Below are 18146 nucleotides of genomic sequence, written 5' to 3'. Positions count from 1 at the left end.
AATATTTGCGCTTGAAATGGAAAAAAAATCCAATGTGGTATCGAAGCCGTTTCTTGTAAATAATTATTTCATTTAAAAATTTGTAATATTTTCAAAAATTTCTATTAACAAAGAAAATTTATTTAGCGATTTATGATGTTTAAAGTGGTGAGCTTATGTTTCTGTCGTGTAGCAATAAACAATATTTTTCATTTAATAAATTTCAACACATTTTGTTTTATTTACTACCACTCACTACCCTTCGGAATCAATAAACAAACAAAGATAAAAAAAAAAAGGAAACGATACGGAGAAAACAAGTCGTGTGGCTAAGACACAGATGGCGCTACCATTGACAAATGACGTTTATGAATTACCAACTTTCAAAAGACTATATGTCAAATTTAATGACATTTCTATTAGTCAGTAAAAAGTGACATCCACCTAAGTGGAGCTATCAATGGAGCACTAATCAATGCATACATATTCGATACGTGGCGTGGGGTGGCGTAACGTGTCGCGGCCTTAACCCCCGATTTCGATGGAATTTTTGCGATTAAAATCGATTTGTTTCGGCATTTTTTACAAATTCGAACATACAGACATTCTACATATATATATATATATATATATATATATATATATATATATATATATATATATATATTAATAGTTTGAGGGAGTTTATGTAGAGCGAATAACAAATATTAAATTATGTAATTAGGTCCTACAGCTACGGCATTTGTGCGTTATGGGAAAATTGATAACAAGGATGAAAAAAATTTTTATTAGAGGAAAACTGTACACGTACATTTTGCCTGATTTAACAATTTATCATTTTTTTTATCTTTATCAGATTTTCGAAATTTGATTATAAAAATAAAACTCCCATCGGTAAGTTCATGAAGTTTCACTGGCGTTGATCCTTAAAACAACCGGGACACTTGTACAAGGCAAAATAGCGATTTCGGTAACAACAGCCGTAACTAAATCCGGAGGAGTGACATCGTACAAAATATTCAAAGGTGTCAATTTTTGTATATCCTTCCATTTCGACAACGAAGTAGGCTTTTCGTTCACGTGAGTTACACTCAATTTATCCGGATCACCTGAAAATCAACGAACATTATTAAAAAAAAAAAAAAAGTACCACAAGTTAACGAAATGGCTCCCCCTAAGCCGGCCCTGTCCAAGTACAATCGAAATACTTGGTATTATAAATTTAGTTGGATGTTTTATAGCAGGCGGATTATTTACATTGTTTCTTTGGAATAATTTCTAAAAAGATCTATTTAATTATTTGTTTTCTTTCTTTATTTTCGACCTTAACCCCCCAATTTCGATTGATTCAATCACTTACCGATTTCGTTGTACACAAACGAATCTGTTTGCACCCTTTCGCTAAATTTGTAGGTTTCGCAACAAACTAGCACGGGTTTATTGTATTCCCTGGCGACTAGAGCCACTTGCGCAGTACCTATCCGGGACATAACGTAACCGTTCGTCAAAATAGCGTGCGCTCCTAAAATAACTTTAGTCACCGTATTCATAACGTAGCTAATTGCGTTTATGAGAACGTAGCTGCAATCCAATCCGGCTACGACTAATCTTCTCAATAATTCCCTGCCTTCTAGAAGCGGTCGACCGTCTACTATTATCACTTTGAATTTTTTACCATCGTTTTTGGCTTCCAATAAAATTTTCGTAATCAACGAAGAACTGGAATAAATAATTAATTAATATATTGACGAAGTAGATGGTGTTTATTACCATCCGTATGTTAAAATGACATCTCCGTTGCTAATTTTCTCTCTAACTTTCATACTTATAGCGTCGCTCGCTTTACGGATATCGTCGTGGATATAAGTATCGATTATTTCTTGTAATTTAATTTTCTTTTCGGTATCGTTTAGATTGGTGTCAATCTGCGTCAGCTGTAATTTGAAGTATCTCAAAGCATTCGTCATTGACACTGCTAAAGGTCTACAAGAATGTAGATGTGCCGCCGAGGTCTGGAGTACGCTTTCTAAATATCTACAAAATTCTTGTTTCGGGGGAGATTTAAGATCTGCTATTACGTATTTGAGAGCAACTAGTAGCGCTAAACATCTAGCGTTCGAACCAAGTACTATTTGTTTACTATATTGCACACCTGTAGGAACAAAATCTATTAATTAATAACGTGGTGGGTATACGGATAATAAGTGGGGTTTAAGTTTGGAAAAAATTATTTATTCGTTTATTTTACTAGTAACCTTTGGGGTAAGCGCGCTTGTTAGGCCTTTTTTTGGTCTATACGAGTCAAAATGTCCCTACTGGGATAATCGACCATTAATTTTGATATAGTTACTTTATACCAATATTTATCCACATGTGAGTGATTCGGCATCACCATTGACTTGATTTTGTGCTTCCTGTACTATTTCTAGTCAGAATACAACATGTTCAAGCCACTTAATGCACCAACAACATCATCGGTTTCTAAACATGAAGATAGCAAACTCAAAATATAAAAAACTTAATGTATTATCAAGTTTTTTATATTTTAATAAATAATTGTTATTTTTACTTACCTAATTTGATGAACACCGGATGAATTTCTGGATGCACTGCTAGTATTTTATTTTCAACTTTTAACAGTTTTTCGTTATACAAATGCTGCACCAGCTGCACTTTATGAGAATCATTCACTTTCCTACTTTCCTTTTTCGGTATAAACTTTTTTTGAGGAGATTTATTACTAATTTCCTGTTTCTGTACTAATTCAGGTTTAGTTGTGCTACTTTCTTTCGCTGGTGATAATTTCGTAGCAACTAGTTCGCTTTTTTTTTGTCTTTGCGCTTCTTGTTGTTCCCGTCTTTTAGCTTTCAGCTCAGCTTTACTCATATTTTTTTCATTTTCCTTTGCGTTTTGTTCTTTTAGTTTTTTTGCCCATTCAAGTCTTCTCAGTTCTTTTTCTGTCATAACTTTAGTTGAACTTTCCTTATTATCACTTATATCGGGCGAAGTTGTACTTTGTGCTGTTAATTTTTCATTATTACTTTGATTTTGCCGCGCGTTCACTTTTTGGGCCCTTCTTTCTTTTTTTGTTAAACCATCAGCTCCAACTTTTTCTTCTATAATACGATTAAAAAATAAAATAAAATATTTAGAAAATATTTTAATAGCTTACTTTTATTTTCATTTTGTAGGTTTTCCATTATTTTTTTTATATTTTGAATGAACATATGAAAATCTTAACCTAAAAATTAAATGTCATATAAATATGTCACTTGCAATCACAAAGCAATAAACAATTTTTTTTTACAAAAGTGCTATTGACTCGGAGCGGTTATCGAGCACTAGATCACAAAATTATATGTCTCAAAAATGATTAAATCAAAATTTTATGAGCTTTTTAAACTCTAATTTAATGCCTTATACCGCCATAATCCATTTAAAACTTTCAAACTTCGAATATAAACCAAATTTTAGAGTTTTCGTTGATGAAACTGCTCTATCGTTCTTTTACTGTGTTCCGAAATAAATAATAATCAGTATACAGCGATTTGTTTAGACTTTATATAAATTGTAATTAATAAAAAAAGATATTAAAATATTTAGCCTAAGACCTAATTATTTTCTTTAATAGTATACATATTAAGAGTTGTAAAGTAGAAGTGAGGTTTGAAGCATTTCAAAATATATTAAAAACATTTGAAAAGTGTAAAAACATGTATCAAGTAAGTAAAGGTTAAATTAGTCATATTTTTACTAAACTAATTCACATAAAGGAACCTTTGTTGAATCGTTTTTAACTTACGTTAAATAACTTTTAATGAATAACTACTGGTAAATTGCTTCTTATAACTTGTCATTTATTCAAAATATAGCAAAATATTAAATACACTCGTCATTTATTATTTTTACGTATCAATTTACTCATAACTTCATATAAATATAAATTTTGAACAGTTCTATCTATTTATAGAATCCAGGAGGATACGGAGGTTATAATCAAGGAGGATTCGCCCCTAGAGGATACACTCCTCAACCACAAGGAGGTAGCTTTACACCTCCAGCTGGTTATGCTCCTCCAGCACAAGCAGGCTATGGACAAGCCCCCCAGGTACATCCGGATGTACAATCTTGGTTTCAAGCTGTAGATAAAGATCGTTCCGGTCAAATTACATGGGAAGAACTCCAATCTGCCTTGATAAACGGACAAGGGGAACGATTTTCACCGACAGCTTGTAAACTCATGATTTCCATGTTTGATTCGGACCGTAACGGTACCATCGGCGTTAACGAGTTTCAGTCGCTTTATAATTATATTAATCAGTGGTTGGCGGTGTTTAAGAATTACGATAGGGATCAATCGGGTAGTATAGACGAGCCTGAACTCGCCCAAGCATTCCAGCAAATGGGTTTCAGATTTTCACCCGACTTTATTAAATTTTTAATCGCAAAGAGTGATATAAAAACGCGCAGCAGAATGTCAGTGGATCAATTCATCGTAATATGCATTCAAATCCAGCAGTTTACAGAGGCCTTCAAAAAACGCGACACCGAAATGAAAGGGGTTGTGACATTGGGTTTCGAAGATTTTTTGAGTATTGCTTTGAGTTGTTCACCGTAATTTTCATAAATTTAATTTGAAATGTCGAAATTATATTAAACTTTAATATTTTTGCCAATTTTTTTATTGAATCTTATTATTTATACACAACAGGAAAAATATTTCAACGTGGCAACAGTGTAAAACATCTGTCATATGTGAATGTTTACATTTTATGAATCTATGTATTTAGTATGAAATTGAGATTAAATAAAGTATATTTACATATTGTTTTTTTTTAATAAAAATTATATTAATCTAAATAAATGATATGAATAAAAATTAAGAAAATATAAATACTAGTGTTTGTTTTCGATTCACCAGTCATTTGTGTTACTAGAGATGGAAGAAAACGTTCCTAAATAACGTCGCTATTTTAAATTCGTACACATTTACTTACTAATAAATATAGAGCATAGAACAAACTGTGTATATGAAAAGTGTCCATTAAACAAGGGTGGCGTCCCATTTTTTATTTAGTTCTATTAACATTATTTTGTACAACACAAGTCATTGAAATTTTTACTGCGTTCGGCTGTGTAAATCTGAGGACTCTGACTGTTCGATATCGTTCGGCAATCCACTTATTTCGATCTTACTGTTCGGTTCGTGTTTGGTTATATACATTTTTGAACACTCTGCTCTGAATATTGAGAGAGATCTCTCCATTTGCAAGGTCCCAACTCTAACCTTCAATTATTCGCTATTTCGCTCTTTATACCTAGATAGGTTTATAGTTCCAACTAGGTGTGGAGATTCTTTCCAAAAAAGATCGATTTTTAAACCGATTCGAATCGTAACCTCATGAATGTTGGATCAAGTTTTCTTCGTTATTCGTTTACTTACTGTTCGGCAATTATCACGATCATTTCGTTCAACCTATGATCACATGATATAAACCGTTCTCTGTTCCGCGAACAAATTAACGAACGCAATTATTCAATAACTAAGAAATATAACGAATTGTCAAAATCAGCTGGTGCCCATTTAAAAATGGTCGCCGTGGGGTAAGCAATTGCTTTTGCAGTAATTTTTTGTGTATTGTGAAGGGTCACATCAAAAGCTTCAAGATTCGGCTGCCACTAGGTTATCATTTTACATCCTTAAAAAGTACTAATTCATTCGATAAAATTGAACGTAGGAATGGAAAACAATCTCCAAAAATGGAGTGTTTTAAATTTCGTGTTTTGCTTGTAACCCTATAAAAGCAGCAAAAATACTCGGTTTCATCTGTATTAGTTTCAATGAAAGAGATCTAAAAAGTATCAACTAAGTCCTGTTAGCATTATTAAAACAAAAAAGCAATACACTACCAACAAAAAAAAACTTAAGAAAAACTACACGGGTACATACAAAAAATTTATTGTTTACCCCACGACCGCCATTCTATGTAGATCAGCTATTTTTTTAGATTGCCTAATGAACTGATATTAAATTTTATAACTTAAACATGTAGGGTACGTAGTCTCAATTCGCTGTTGCCAGGCAACTGTAGTATTTTTTATTCAATTCCACGGAAAATTTTAACTCTTATCAGTTTCATTTAATTATTTTCACCTAATTTATATTTATTAATAATATTTTAATGATGGTCAGACGTCTTAATCAATTATCTAATATCTTATGTCGATTAGAAATATTTGAAGGTCATAATATATGAAATTTCTAATAAAATACTTTTACCAAACACCAGAAAATTATTTTATTGTGACAACTGACAATTGAAATATATCTATTTGACAACAATGTACATCACAATTTAGTATAAAAATAAACACGTACGTAATATTTAACTAGTAATGTGGTAAACTAATGGAATTAAGAATATTTATTATAATTGTGTTAATAAAATTTGTGGCTGTTAAATGTTGAGTGCCTTGTGTGTTGCCTACAGTAAATATTGTGTTAAGATATACAACGAAAGTTGTATATATAGTTCCTCATTAATATATAAATTCCTTGTTCAGTGATTGTTTGCGTTGCTAAAAATCTAATACGATTATTTGATATAATATCGTCGATTTAGATAATAAAAATATAAATTGTACATGTTATGCAGCATCATCTGAGATTGGTAAGTACCTAAAGCATATTAATTTTTCTAAATCATGTTTATTAATAAATAATAATCACATTACATCACATCACATATTTATAATAGAAAATGGAAATATCAAGTTTGATTAACAATAAATTGTTTTTTACTGTTTATAACCTCAAAGTTAATTTATTTGCTATTTTTGATATAGAATAACATTAACGTGAACATGGAAAAGTTTTTAAAAACAATGCTTATTTTGCAATTGAAATAGATTTGATTTATAAATATTGTTAATTAAGAATTATATTGAGTAGGTTACTGATCATATTAACATTAAATTTATGTATGTACAGGGATATTCGAAATTTGAATAGGGGAAATTGGGGCGATTGAAGGTGAAACTTAATAAAACGAAGAATTAAAATCAGTGGTTAGTAAACGAGGAATAATTGCGATAATAATTTAGTTTATTTAACGGTACCGATAAATGTAGACTTTATGACAAAAAGATCCTTTTGGACCCGTTGACAATGTTAATTGAAATTTTTTTGTATACCACCCGCACATACTAAAATTGTTTACATACGAAATACCTTAAACATAATATCTAATAAAACAATAAAAATAATCTACAGTAAACCCAATTTGATTGTATTCTCCCAATAACAAAAAAAAATATAATTTAAGTATATTTCATAAAGCAAATAAATCATAAAGTAAAAATTTTTGGAAATTAAAGGTTAATGGGGTTTTAGTGCGTAGTCTTAAATAAGGGACACTTTGAATCATTTAACTATACGATCAACAAATTTAATAGTACCCATAAGGGCAGATAATTCGGGATTACTAACCACAAAATTAATTATTTTTATCGTGACAAAGGGTATATCAATTTAGTTCTCAAAATTCTTCAACATATCTTCAAAATAAGATTAGATAAAGTAATACAGAGACATAGTTTATAATCTGTTATGCTATATAATAAAAACAGTTATTAAAATCCATGTAACTGTTTGTGATATCTAGAAAGTTTGAATCTTGAAGTGGACCTTGATTTATCTATTTGATATTGAAATGGTCTGATGTATTTGTCACTTTCACGTGTTCTATCTCGAGGAGAAAGTAATAAAAATAAAATTTTTTAATATAATAATAACATAAATAATAGTATTTAGAGGTGCCCACGGCTAATCCAGACAAAGAGAGGTCACCGATTGATAAAACTGGAAAACAATAACAAACCAATGGACGAAATATACAGTATGTTCGATAAACATATCCATTATAATTAATTACTGTCAATAAAGATTATCTGGAAGCCCGAAATGTATCCGTCTGGTATACAGATGGTTTGAAGCTAGCATAAGGAGTTGGATTAGACTTTTTGGACTCTCCATACCACTATAAAAATCATTTTTCAATTACCACCAATAAACAAAAGTGCTTGATTAGAAACCTATCTAGAAAAAACATCCACAATCGATAGTCAAGTGGAGTTGAAGGCTATTCGGTGCTCATCGAAACTATCATGGGGGTGAAAACAAAGTAACCCCAATGTGGATACCAGGCAATGAGAAAGCAGACAGTTGGATAAAGCCTCCATGGAAGTGGAGCATGTAAAATCCCCCAGAAAAACTATATTTTGTTTTTGTTCGACTTAATATATGAAATGTCAAAATCAGGTGGTACAAGCCTCGTATTATACAAGGTCAAAAGGTTATTGGATGATCTGCAAACGCATTATGACTAATATGTTTTGTTAATGATAAAAATGATTCGTAATAAATGAAGTTTACATTGATTCCTATGAATAAAATTAGTTTTTAATTTTAGAATTGAAATATGGGTATCTGTAGATGTCATTGTACGCCAAAATGTAAAAAATGGACGACGTTCGGATTTGCGATTGCGTTTATATTATTAGGTTTATTTTTTTCCGTTTTCTGGACTATGATTTTTGACAAGATTTTAAAATTTGTAAGTATTCACGTGCTTTTACACATAATACATAATTACAATAAAAATTAATTCAGTCAATAAACTCGTATACCTCGTATATTTATGTAATAATGTCTTTTATATCGATTAATCCCATATTTTCACCCATATCTATCCAACTAATATATTAATGACTTGCATACCACCCTGTATGACATATTACGATTGTTTTATATCCCCCACACTAGTTAAACTAATACTTTTTTGACAACAAATGTATCAACCCTGTATAATCTTTCATACCAACGGTTTTAATCCAGGCGTCTTTTTGACTTTGCAAACTACCCTGTATGATATTTCACCATTTTATATCCCATACACTAAATCGACTTATACCTTTTCGAACTATCAACCCTGTATAATATTTTTCGTCAATTGTTTTAACCCAGGCTGCGTCTTTTCGACTTTGCAAATTACCCTGTATGATATTTCATCATTTTATATCCCATACACTAAATTGACTTATACCTTTTCGAAAGTATCAACCCTGTATAATATTTTTCGTCAATTGTTTTAACCCAGGCTGCGTCTTTTCGACTTTGCAAATTACCCTGTATGATATTTCACCATTTTATATCCTCCAAACTAAATCGACTAAAACCCTGTATAATATTTTACAACAACCGTTTTGCAAATTACCCTGTATATTTTACGACACCTCCAATTTAATGGACTCTAGCCACGTTACCCGAAATGGCTTTTTGATGAGATCATAGAACATATGACATATAAAACATGGCTGAAGATAGGTGACATATGACATTTGACATCATTTCCGTTACATTAATGGCTTTGATAATACATATAATAATTATTGTATTAATATTATTGGCAGTATATTAAATATGTAAATATTCATACCCTATTTTTTTGCTACAATTTCTTGACGTTTATCTCCGTTGTGATGTCTACGTAGGCGTGTATTATAATGAAAAAGTAGATTCGTTTATAAATTTTAGCAATACCCTCGTATAGTCAATTATAATGAAACTATTATTTGTTTCAATCTCATCAGATACGTATTTTATCTCCTTTTCCGTATATTAATATTCAAAATAACATGTTTTTTTTAAACTGTTGTTGAATGTCAAGTTTATTCAATGCTTTGTTTTTTGTTCGATATTCAATTACATTTACGCTGATAAAAATTAATCTCCCGACGAGATGATTCGATATGATTCATATATTGCTGGTAGAAAATCTTTGGAACTGTAATTTAGTTTAAAATAAAATATCTAGTTCAAAGTTTATTAAAGATAACTTATAAAACTATAAATAGTTATTATTTATCTCTGAGTTTTGCTGGACTTTAACCTACTTATGACTTATTATATCTTTCAGTTTTTATTGTGAATTACAGCTAAAGAATATAACGATTTTATTATTATATAAAAAAAATATTTTTCTTATCTAATTTAGACTACGATTGGAATTCAATTTTATTGTTAAACAGCACAACCTAGCGGATGGTTATTGCTTTAATTATTTTATAGGGTTGTTCCAACTTGCTAATCTGAATCGTTCTCGGAACGGTTATTGGAAGTGTTTATAGATATTTTCTGCGCAATCTCCGGCTATGTAAAGTTCTTGTAACAGTACTTGCTATCAATCAAGTATCAAAAACGATTCACAAAAAATACGCAAAACAGAATTGTTTGTATAACAGTAATTTTTTGACGGGTTGGAACGAACCTTACAAGTCTAAATATTGGAACAGCTGTTTCAAACGAAAATGGCCGCTGACATTTGATGTTATTTGAAAATTTCCCGCTGTTACATTAGTCAAACCTTAGTACCAAAACGTTATTAACTTTAACCTTTATAATAATAAATACATTTCAAGAATTTCATTTAATTTTTCGTAGGAATTAAGTATATATAGTACAAATTCCGTAAGTTACCAAATGTGGAAAGAAACCCCTATACCAATTTACATATCGTTTTATCTTTTCAATTGGACAAATTCAGAAGAAGTTATAAAAAATTCGACGATAAAACCAATATTTGTAGAATGTGGACCTTATACGTATTACGAACATCACGTTAGAGACAATGTCACTTTTAATGATAACGGAACTGTTTCGTTTTATACGAGAAGGACGTGGAAATATTTACCAGAAAAATCAGTTGGAGACCTCACTGATAAAATTACGACCTTCAATCCCATTTTGGCGGTAGGTACTCGTCTTCATAATATTTATAATAAAACAATAACATATCGCTCCATTTTATACAAGATGATGAAAAACTTGTGACAAAGTTCGTTTTATTTATACAGGGTTTTCTAGAATTAATGTTATTTGTATGGTATGGTTTGATTGATTTTATAATAGCAATTCAAATATAGAGGTATGTGTTTTTCTAGACTGTGGGGGATCTAATTAAATACAAACACGTTATAGTACAATTGGGCGTTAATTTTTTTTTGGAAGAAAAAAGGGTACAATTAGCCATTACTAAAACGGTAGACGAATACATTTTTAAAGGTTACGACGATCCTTTACTAGATTTAGTTCGTAAATTGAATATAACCGCTTTTCAAATACCTTATGGGAAATTTGGTTGGTTCGTAAATGTAAGTAATCCACGGTATATATGCTCCTAAAGGTTATTCTACTAACTTATTACTTCATAGAGGAACGATAGTGCCGAATACGATGGATTTTACAACATGATCGATGGGGCTGACGGTATTAATAATTTAGGTATTATCAAAAATTGGAATTATCAAAGTCGTTTACCGTATTATGAAGGCGAATGCGGAATAGTGAACGGAAGTCAAGGAGAACTCTGGTATCCACCACACGATCAACAAAGGATTAAAATTTTCTCCAGTGATTTGTGCAGGTGATAATTTTTTAAAATTTTCCTTTTCTACATATTCCATTTGCCAAAATTTGCAACTTTGATAGCGGTTAATTAACTTGCTCTTTTCGATTTGTATTATTCGTTAAGGTTAATACAAAAGGGCATACATCTGACAAGTATGGAAGCTGTTACTCAATTTATGCCCTTTTTTACCATTTGTTAATGTTAAATAACAAGCAAGGGAAGAAGAGTTGTGAATAAGGAAACGGCTGCTCAATTTCTAGCTTTTTATTTGTCTTTTTTGTAAAGTCACTATAGCCATGACAAAAATCAAACATTCCAGTATAAAAGTCGTTAATTAATTGTGTCTTTCAATTTTTACTATTAATTCAGGATATAAAAACCAAAGGTTACTTCTTTGGCTTTGTTAATTGGTTTACAGCTCTGCGAAGGAAAATATTTGTAGTTGTGAAAGATGTTGAAGCAAAAATGATGGATTCCTACTATGGAGACTTTATATGGGGTAGTCGAGAGGAATTTTTTTTTTATTTTTACAACTAATAGATTTTGCCGGTTTGGGATATTTGTTAAGAAAACATTTGTGTCTTTTAGCTCATTAGATTTAGATAGGAGTGAAGAATTTACACAGTTCGGACTTAAGGGATACAAATATGTGGGAACAGAAAGGAATTTCGATAACGGAACAAATTATCTGGAATCTCGTTGTTTCATAAGCAAAGATTTCGTCGGTGAACAATATTCTGGGGTGAGAAATGTATCGTTGTGCAAGTGAGTAATGTATATATAAATAAATCTCGTGGTTTATTCCGATTTATGTATATTTGCAGGTTCAGAGCCCCAGCGCTGGTTTCGTATCCTCATTTTTATCTAGCGGATCCTTCTTATTTGGAAAATATCGAAGGATTGAAACCTGATAAGGAGAAACATGAGATGTATTTGTCTTTGCAACCGGATACAGGTTTACCTCTGTCGGTTAGAGCGAAAATACAAATAAATCTTAAAATGGAGCGGCTCAAACACATAAAGTGAGTTCGAATAATTTATTAGCCTTGGATTTTTTAATTTAAGTTTATTTCAACATAAATTTGAATGGTTCAATAGTTTAAAAGTATTTTATATCATTTGGGGGGTCAAAAATAATTAAAAATCATCAAAAAAATATTTTTTCTTAGGAAATATTTAAAAATATATAAAATTGAAATTTCCTACAAAGTATTTACTACAAAGTTATGAGATATCATACAGGGAATTTAAAAAGTTATAACTAAAATTTAATAAAACGATTTCAACGCCCTGTATAAAGAAAAATAAGCACATGAGTATAGATATATTGTGGGTACAGCTTCTAATAATTGAAAAAAAATAATTGGTATGGTTAATATTTGTTAAAATTAATACAGGGTGAGTCGAACCATTTCTTTTTTATTTTTCATCGGATCACCCTGTACTATATTTCAAAATTAAAATTTCAATCACTCCTCCTCCATTATTATGATAATATGAATATTAATAATTAACTTGTATAATATAATGTTATAATATACAGGGTATTAAGAATTTTTAACGAAAATCGCCCCCTGTATATGATTAAAAATATGTGATAGAATATTTTTCTGAACATATAATTTTAAATCCTTGTCGAAATTTCAAAAAAAAGAAAATATTTCGTTAATATCTGTTGAATATAATACAGGGTGAGTCAAAATACTAATAGAATTTGTTTTATTATATTTAAATGGATCACTCTGTACTTTATTTCAAATTTATATTTCCATTCACTTGTTTTCGTATAATAATAAATATTTGTAATAAATTATACAGGGTATTCAAAGTTATATGATGGAAATTTCAACTATTTCATTTACACCCTGTATATTTAAACAGATATACAAGCGAAATAATCTATTGTGCCTATAGTTTCGTAAGATTGTCAAAATTGAATAAAAATCAGTAACTTTGTCAATATTTGTTATATCTAATACAGGGCGAGTCAAAATATAAATAACGATTATTTTTTTACTTGTTTTAAAGTAATCACCATGTATATCGTTCGAAATTGTAAACTTTTAATCACTTCCTGAGAATTCTAGTCACTAATTTTTCACTATAAAGGAAAGTTGTAATATATTATACGGGGTATTTCAAGTTATTAGACAAAAATCATAACTATTTCGTTTACACCCTGTATATTCAAATAGATATACAAGCGAAATGATCTATTGTGCCTATAGTTTCGAAAAATTGTCAAAATCGAATAAAAATCAGTAACTTTGTTAATATTCGTTATATCTAATACAGGGCGAGTCAAAATATAAATAACGATTATTTTTTTACTTGTTTTAAAGTAATCACCATGTATATCGATCGAAATTGTAAACTTTTAATCACTTCCTGAGAATTCTAGTCACTAATTTTTCACTATAAAGGAAAGTTGTAATATATTATACGGGGTATTTCAAGTTATTAGACAAAAATCATAACTATTTCGTTTACACCCTGTATATTCAAATAGATATACAAGCGAAATGATCTATTGTGCCTATAGTTTCGAAAAATTGTCAAAATCGAATAAAAATCAGTAACTTTGTTAATATTCGTTATATCTAATACAGGGCGAGTCAAAATATAAATAACGATTATTTTTTTACTTGTTTTAAAGTAATCACCATGTATATCGATCGAAATTGTAAACTTTTAATCACTTCCTGAGAATTCTAGTCACTAATTTTTCACTATAAAGGAAAGTTGTAATATATTATACGGGGTATTTCAAGTTATTAGACAAAAATCATAACTATTTCGTTTACACCCTGTATATTCAAATAGATATACAAGCGAAATGATCTATTGTGCCTATAGTTTCGAAAAATTGTCAAAATCGAATAAAAATCAGTAACTTTGTTAATATTCGTTATATCTAATACAGGGCGAGTCAAAATATAAATAACTATTATTTTTTTACTTGTTTTAAAGTAATCACCATGTATATCGATCGAAATTGTAAACTTTTAATCACTTCCTGAGAATTCTAGTCACTAATTTTTCACAATAAAGGAAAGTTGTAATATATTATACAGGGTATTTGGAATTTTTAGACAAAAATCATAACTATTTCGTTTACACCCTGTATATTTAAACAGATATACAAGCGAAATAATCTATTGTGCCTATAGTTTCGTAAGATTGTCAAAATTGAATAAAAATCAGTAACTTTGTTAATATTCGTTATATCTAATACAGGGCGAGTCAAAATATAAATAACGATTATTTTTTTACTTGTTTTAAAGTAATCACCATGTATATCGATCGAAATTAAAAACTTAAAATCACTTCCTGAGAATTCTAGTCACTAATTTTTCACAATAAAAGAAAGTTGTAATATATTATACAGGGTATTTGGAATTTTTAGACAAAAATCATAACTATTTCGTTTACACCCTGTATATTTAAACAGATATACAAGCGAAATAATCTATTGTGCCTATAGTTTCGTAAGATTGTCAAAATTGAATAAAAATCAGTAACTTTGTTAATATTCGTTATATCTAATACAGGGCGAGTCAAAATATAAATAACGATTATTTTTTTACTTGTTTTAAAGTAATCACCATGTATATCGATCGAAATTAAAAACTTAAAATCACTTCCTGAGAATTCTAGTCACTAATTTTTCACAATAAAGGAAAGTTGTAATATATTATACAGGGTATTTGGAATTTTTAGACAAAAATCATAACTATTTCGTTTACACCCTGTATATTTAAACAGATATACAAGCGAAATAATCTATTGTGTCTATAGTTTCGTAAGATTGTCAAAATTGAATAAAAATCAGTAACTTTGTTAATATTCGTTATATCTAATACAGGGCGAGTCAAAATATAAATAACGATTATTTTTTTACTTGTTTTAAAGTAATCACCATGTATATCGATCGAAATTAAAAACTTAAAATCACTTCCTGAGAATTCTAGTCACTAATTTTTAACAATAAAGGAAAGTTGTAATATATTATACAGGGTATTTGGAATTTTTAGACAAAAATCATAACTATTTCGTTTACACCCTGTATATTTAAACAGATATACAAGCGAAATGATCCATAGTGCCTATAGTTTCGTAATATTGTTAAAATATAAAATGATTTTGTTAATATTCGTTATATACATATACATTATACGGATTGTCCCATATTTCAGATTACTGTCCAACGTCCAAACGAGAGTGATGCCTTCTTTTTGGTTTTCCCAACAAGTCGATTTGACGGAAAACTTGGCAACCCCCGTTAAAACATTATTAGTACTACCTTCGGCTGGACAATATACCGGTTTCAGTTTACTAGGATTGGGCGCCGTAATAGCCATTATTGGGTTTACGGTAACTTACAGAAGAGGATGGCACGATAGTGAGGAAGAACAATTATTAGATCAGAACGCAATTTAACCTTTAATCAATATATTGTTTCAGCAAATAAAGTTAGAGGAGTGGATAGCTGGTAAACTAAAAAAAAATAAATTTTTTACATATTCTTATAATCTGTTTAAGTACTGTTTTCATTTTATTACCGTATCGTGTGAACCGGGCTTAAATTTTCTCAATTCACGTCGTTATTTCGACGTATGAAGGAAAGCATCAATCTTAGTTGCATTTTTTTTACGACCTCGTGTGTGCCACCCTTAATTCCATCAATTATTCGTCTATAATCCATTCAAAATCGACTGTTTCCGTTTTAACCCAACTTAATTTCCTTATTATTCCATAGCCTTATAAATTATAAACAGAATCGTTGTATCGACTTTTGAAAAGAGCGGCAGTCGTAGTTTCATTTGTTTCACCGTCTCGTGTGAACCATACTTAATTAATTTTTCCACAGTATATTAAACCGGACCGTAATCTTTTTTATTTTGACTTTTTTTATAAATTGGAATCAAATTATTTGATTAAATTTGTTCAAATAACAACATTCAGAAACTACCCTGAAGCACCATTTTATATAAATTGTTGTAAATATTAATTTATCCAAAGTAATAAAATATTATGCCAAAATTCCTCAAAGTACATTGATATTTAGCAGATTCATTCAAAATTAATATTAAAATACTCACTCATACGATTTATTGTTACAAATAGACGGACAATAATCTAAAGGCCGGGTCACACGTGACGGCACCGCGCGGTATTTCCTACTGTGATACGTATTACATTTGATCAGTTGTAAAAATTCGCTTTTGCCCGTACAATGTTCGTCAAGAAACTAAATTGAATATTTTTATAACCAAATTTATTATTTAAAATCATTATTTAGTAATAAAACTAGTTTCCCGTTCAAATTCTTAGTACCGCAAAAGTTAATTTATTAATTGTTCAACAATTATTGAAATTTTTATATAAATTCGAGCGAATTTTTCGCCAACTAGTCTATGAACGTTATTATTGTGGGATTGAGGCGATGAAACACCAAAAAAATAACAATAGATATTTAATTATCGAATTTAATATTTCGTAAAAAAAATTCTAGAACATTCGGTGGTATTCATACTGAACACGCGTTTCGATAACCAAATTACCGTCGTCAGAGACCCTTTAATTGTATAAACAATCCTAGGAGGTTTTCCCGCTGGAATTAATTTTCGTTTATAGGCGGGAAAATTCAGTATTGAACAGGTCAAGTCAAGTTAGTAGGTTTTAATTTAATTTCGGTCTCTGAAGACGATAACTTGGTTATCGAAACGCGCCTCAGACAGAGTAATTGTGAGTGTTAGTTATTTGAAAGCTTGATTTACATATTAATTGGTGTTCCATTGCCACAATCCCACAATAACAACGTTTTTATGTATATACAGGCTTAGAAACTATAAAAGTGATCGGATTCGGATGCGGTACTGTTACGTGTGACTCAATAAATTGTTGATGTACGTTTTTTTTGAAAAAAAAAATTAAATTTATCAATTTTCGATTAAATAAAATTTGTTGTACTTTGTGTGATAAAACGTATATTAATACTGTGATATTGTTATTCTATAAAATGGGTGCTATGACCATTAGATTGATTTAATTTGATATTTTTAGTTGCCATTTTGAAAATTTTCTAATTAGTACTTATAATTATTATTATAGATATCGTTGACTTTATATAAAAATAAATATTTTTTTGTTATTTGAAATAAAATACATATATTCTACAGGGAGTTTCAAGTTCCATTATTCACGTTTACCGTTGACGTTCGCGGATGACGTTTACCGTTGACGTTCGCTGATGACGTTTACCGTTGACGTTCGAGAGTGACGTTTGACGTCTATCGACTCTATACATAAACTTGAAACTAAAAATTTTGACGTGTGTACTGCCATTTTGTTTCGTGACATTTCTTTGTGTGTGATACCATGATTAGGTCTAAACGTGGAAGATGCAGTAGGTTCCGAAAGATCCTGGTATCTGATTTGGCACGAAATGGAGACTTTATCAATAGTAGGAATCATTTTTGTTAATAACTTTTTCATTTTTGATTTTACAGTAAAAAGTCATTGAAACAAAATTGTAGACAAAGCGATTTACTACAATTTATGCCTTAACAAATTTTTCGTGTGGTTGGTAGTTTCGAAGTTACATCAAAAAGAGTTTCCATCCCTTTTTCTAATATGGGACAAGGGTTGCGACTCCAGAAACTCGTTGTTAAGCTCCTAGTGACCTAGGGGAAGATC

The 18146-nt window shown here is 30.1% G+C and overlaps 3 protein-coding genes across 5 annotated transcripts; 2 read left to right on the top strand and 1 right to left on the bottom strand.

Annotated features, from left to right (window-relative positions):
• Positions 1-747: 747 nt before the first annotated feature.
• LOC130898037 (translation initiation factor eIF-2B subunit delta) lies at positions 748-3261 on the bottom strand. Its single transcript, XM_057807072.1, has 5 exons — positions 3152-3261; positions 2553-3095; positions 1750-2131; positions 1340-1698; positions 748-1088 (listed from the first exon to the last, which is right to left on the bottom strand). Exons 1-5 carry the CDS (start codon positions 3204-3206, stop codon positions 880-882), a joined length of 1548 nt encoding a protein of 515 aa, XP_057663055.1. The 5' UTR covers positions 3207-3261; the 3' UTR covers positions 748-879.
• A 147-nt stretch (positions 3262-3408) lies between these two features.
• On the top strand, positions 3409-4800 carry LOC130898036 (peflin-like). Its single transcript, XM_057807071.1, has 2 exons — positions 3409-3701; positions 3950-4800. The coding sequence occupies exons 1-2, from the start codon at positions 3693-3695 to the stop codon at positions 4595-4597; spliced, it is 657 nt and encodes a 218-aa protein (XP_057663054.1). The 5' UTR covers positions 3409-3692; the 3' UTR covers positions 4598-4800.
• A 1476-nt stretch (positions 4801-6276) lies between these two features.
• Positions 6277-17626, top strand: LOC130898339 (protein croquemort-like). 3 transcript variants are annotated; one of them, XM_057807580.1, is made up of 8 exons: positions 6277-6650; positions 8451-8594; positions 10481-10789; positions 10981-11190; positions 11251-11462; positions 12036-12212; positions 12272-12469; positions 15644-17626. In XM_057807580.1, the coding sequence occupies exons 2-8, from the start codon at positions 8460-8462 to the stop codon at positions 15885-15887; spliced, it is 1485 nt and encodes a 494-aa protein (XP_057663563.1). In that variant the 5' UTR covers positions 6277-6650; positions 8451-8459; the 3' UTR covers positions 15888-17626. The 3 variants fall into 3 exon arrangements, with proteins under 3 accessions (XP_057663563.1, XP_057663564.1, XP_057663565.1); XM_057807581.1 differs by lacking the exon at positions 6277-6650 and adding an exon at positions 7607-7739; XM_057807582.1 differs by lacking the exon at positions 6277-6650 and adding an exon at positions 7607-7877.
• The last annotated feature ends 520 nt before the right edge of the window (positions 17627-18146 follow it).

This window comes from Diorhabda carinulata, chromosome 9 (assembly GCF_026250575.1).
Source record: "Diorhabda carinulata isolate Delta chromosome 9, icDioCari1.1, whole genome shotgun sequence".
NCBI classification, from domain to species: domain Eukaryota; kingdom Metazoa; phylum Arthropoda; class Insecta; order Coleoptera; family Chrysomelidae; genus Diorhabda; species Diorhabda carinulata.
This window is presented reverse-complemented; position numbering and strand designations above follow the sequence as displayed.

What these genes read in the sequence shown, in the direction of transcription:
- LOC130898037 (XM_057807072.1), bottom strand. Translation starts at nt 3,206, where the DNA reads ATGTTCATTCAAAATATAAAAAAAATAATGGAAAACCTACAAAATGAA. An exon ending in TCCGGTGTTCATCAAATTAG is followed by an intron (nt 2,132 to 2,552) that starts GTAAGTAAAAAT and finishes TTGTTCCTACAG; the next exon opens with GTGTGCAATATAGTAAACAA. An exon ending in GTCATTTTAACATACGGATG is followed by an intron (nt 1,699 to 1,749) that starts GTAATAAACACC and finishes TATTTATTCCAG; the next exon opens with TTCTTCGTTGATTACGAAAA.
- LOC130898339 (XM_057807580.1), top strand. Translation starts at nt 8,460, where the DNA reads ATGGGTATCTGTAGATGTCATTGTACGCCAAAATGTAAAAAATGGACG. An exon ending in AATTTGGTTGGTTCGTAAAT is followed by an intron (nt 11,191 to 11,250) that starts GTAAGTAATCCA and finishes ATTACTTCATAG; the next exon opens with AGGAACGATAGTGCCGAATA. An exon ending in AGAAATGTATCGTTGTGCAA is followed by an intron (nt 12,213 to 12,271) that starts GTGAGTAATGTA and finishes GTATATTTGCAG; the next exon opens with GTTCAGAGCCCCAGCGCTGG.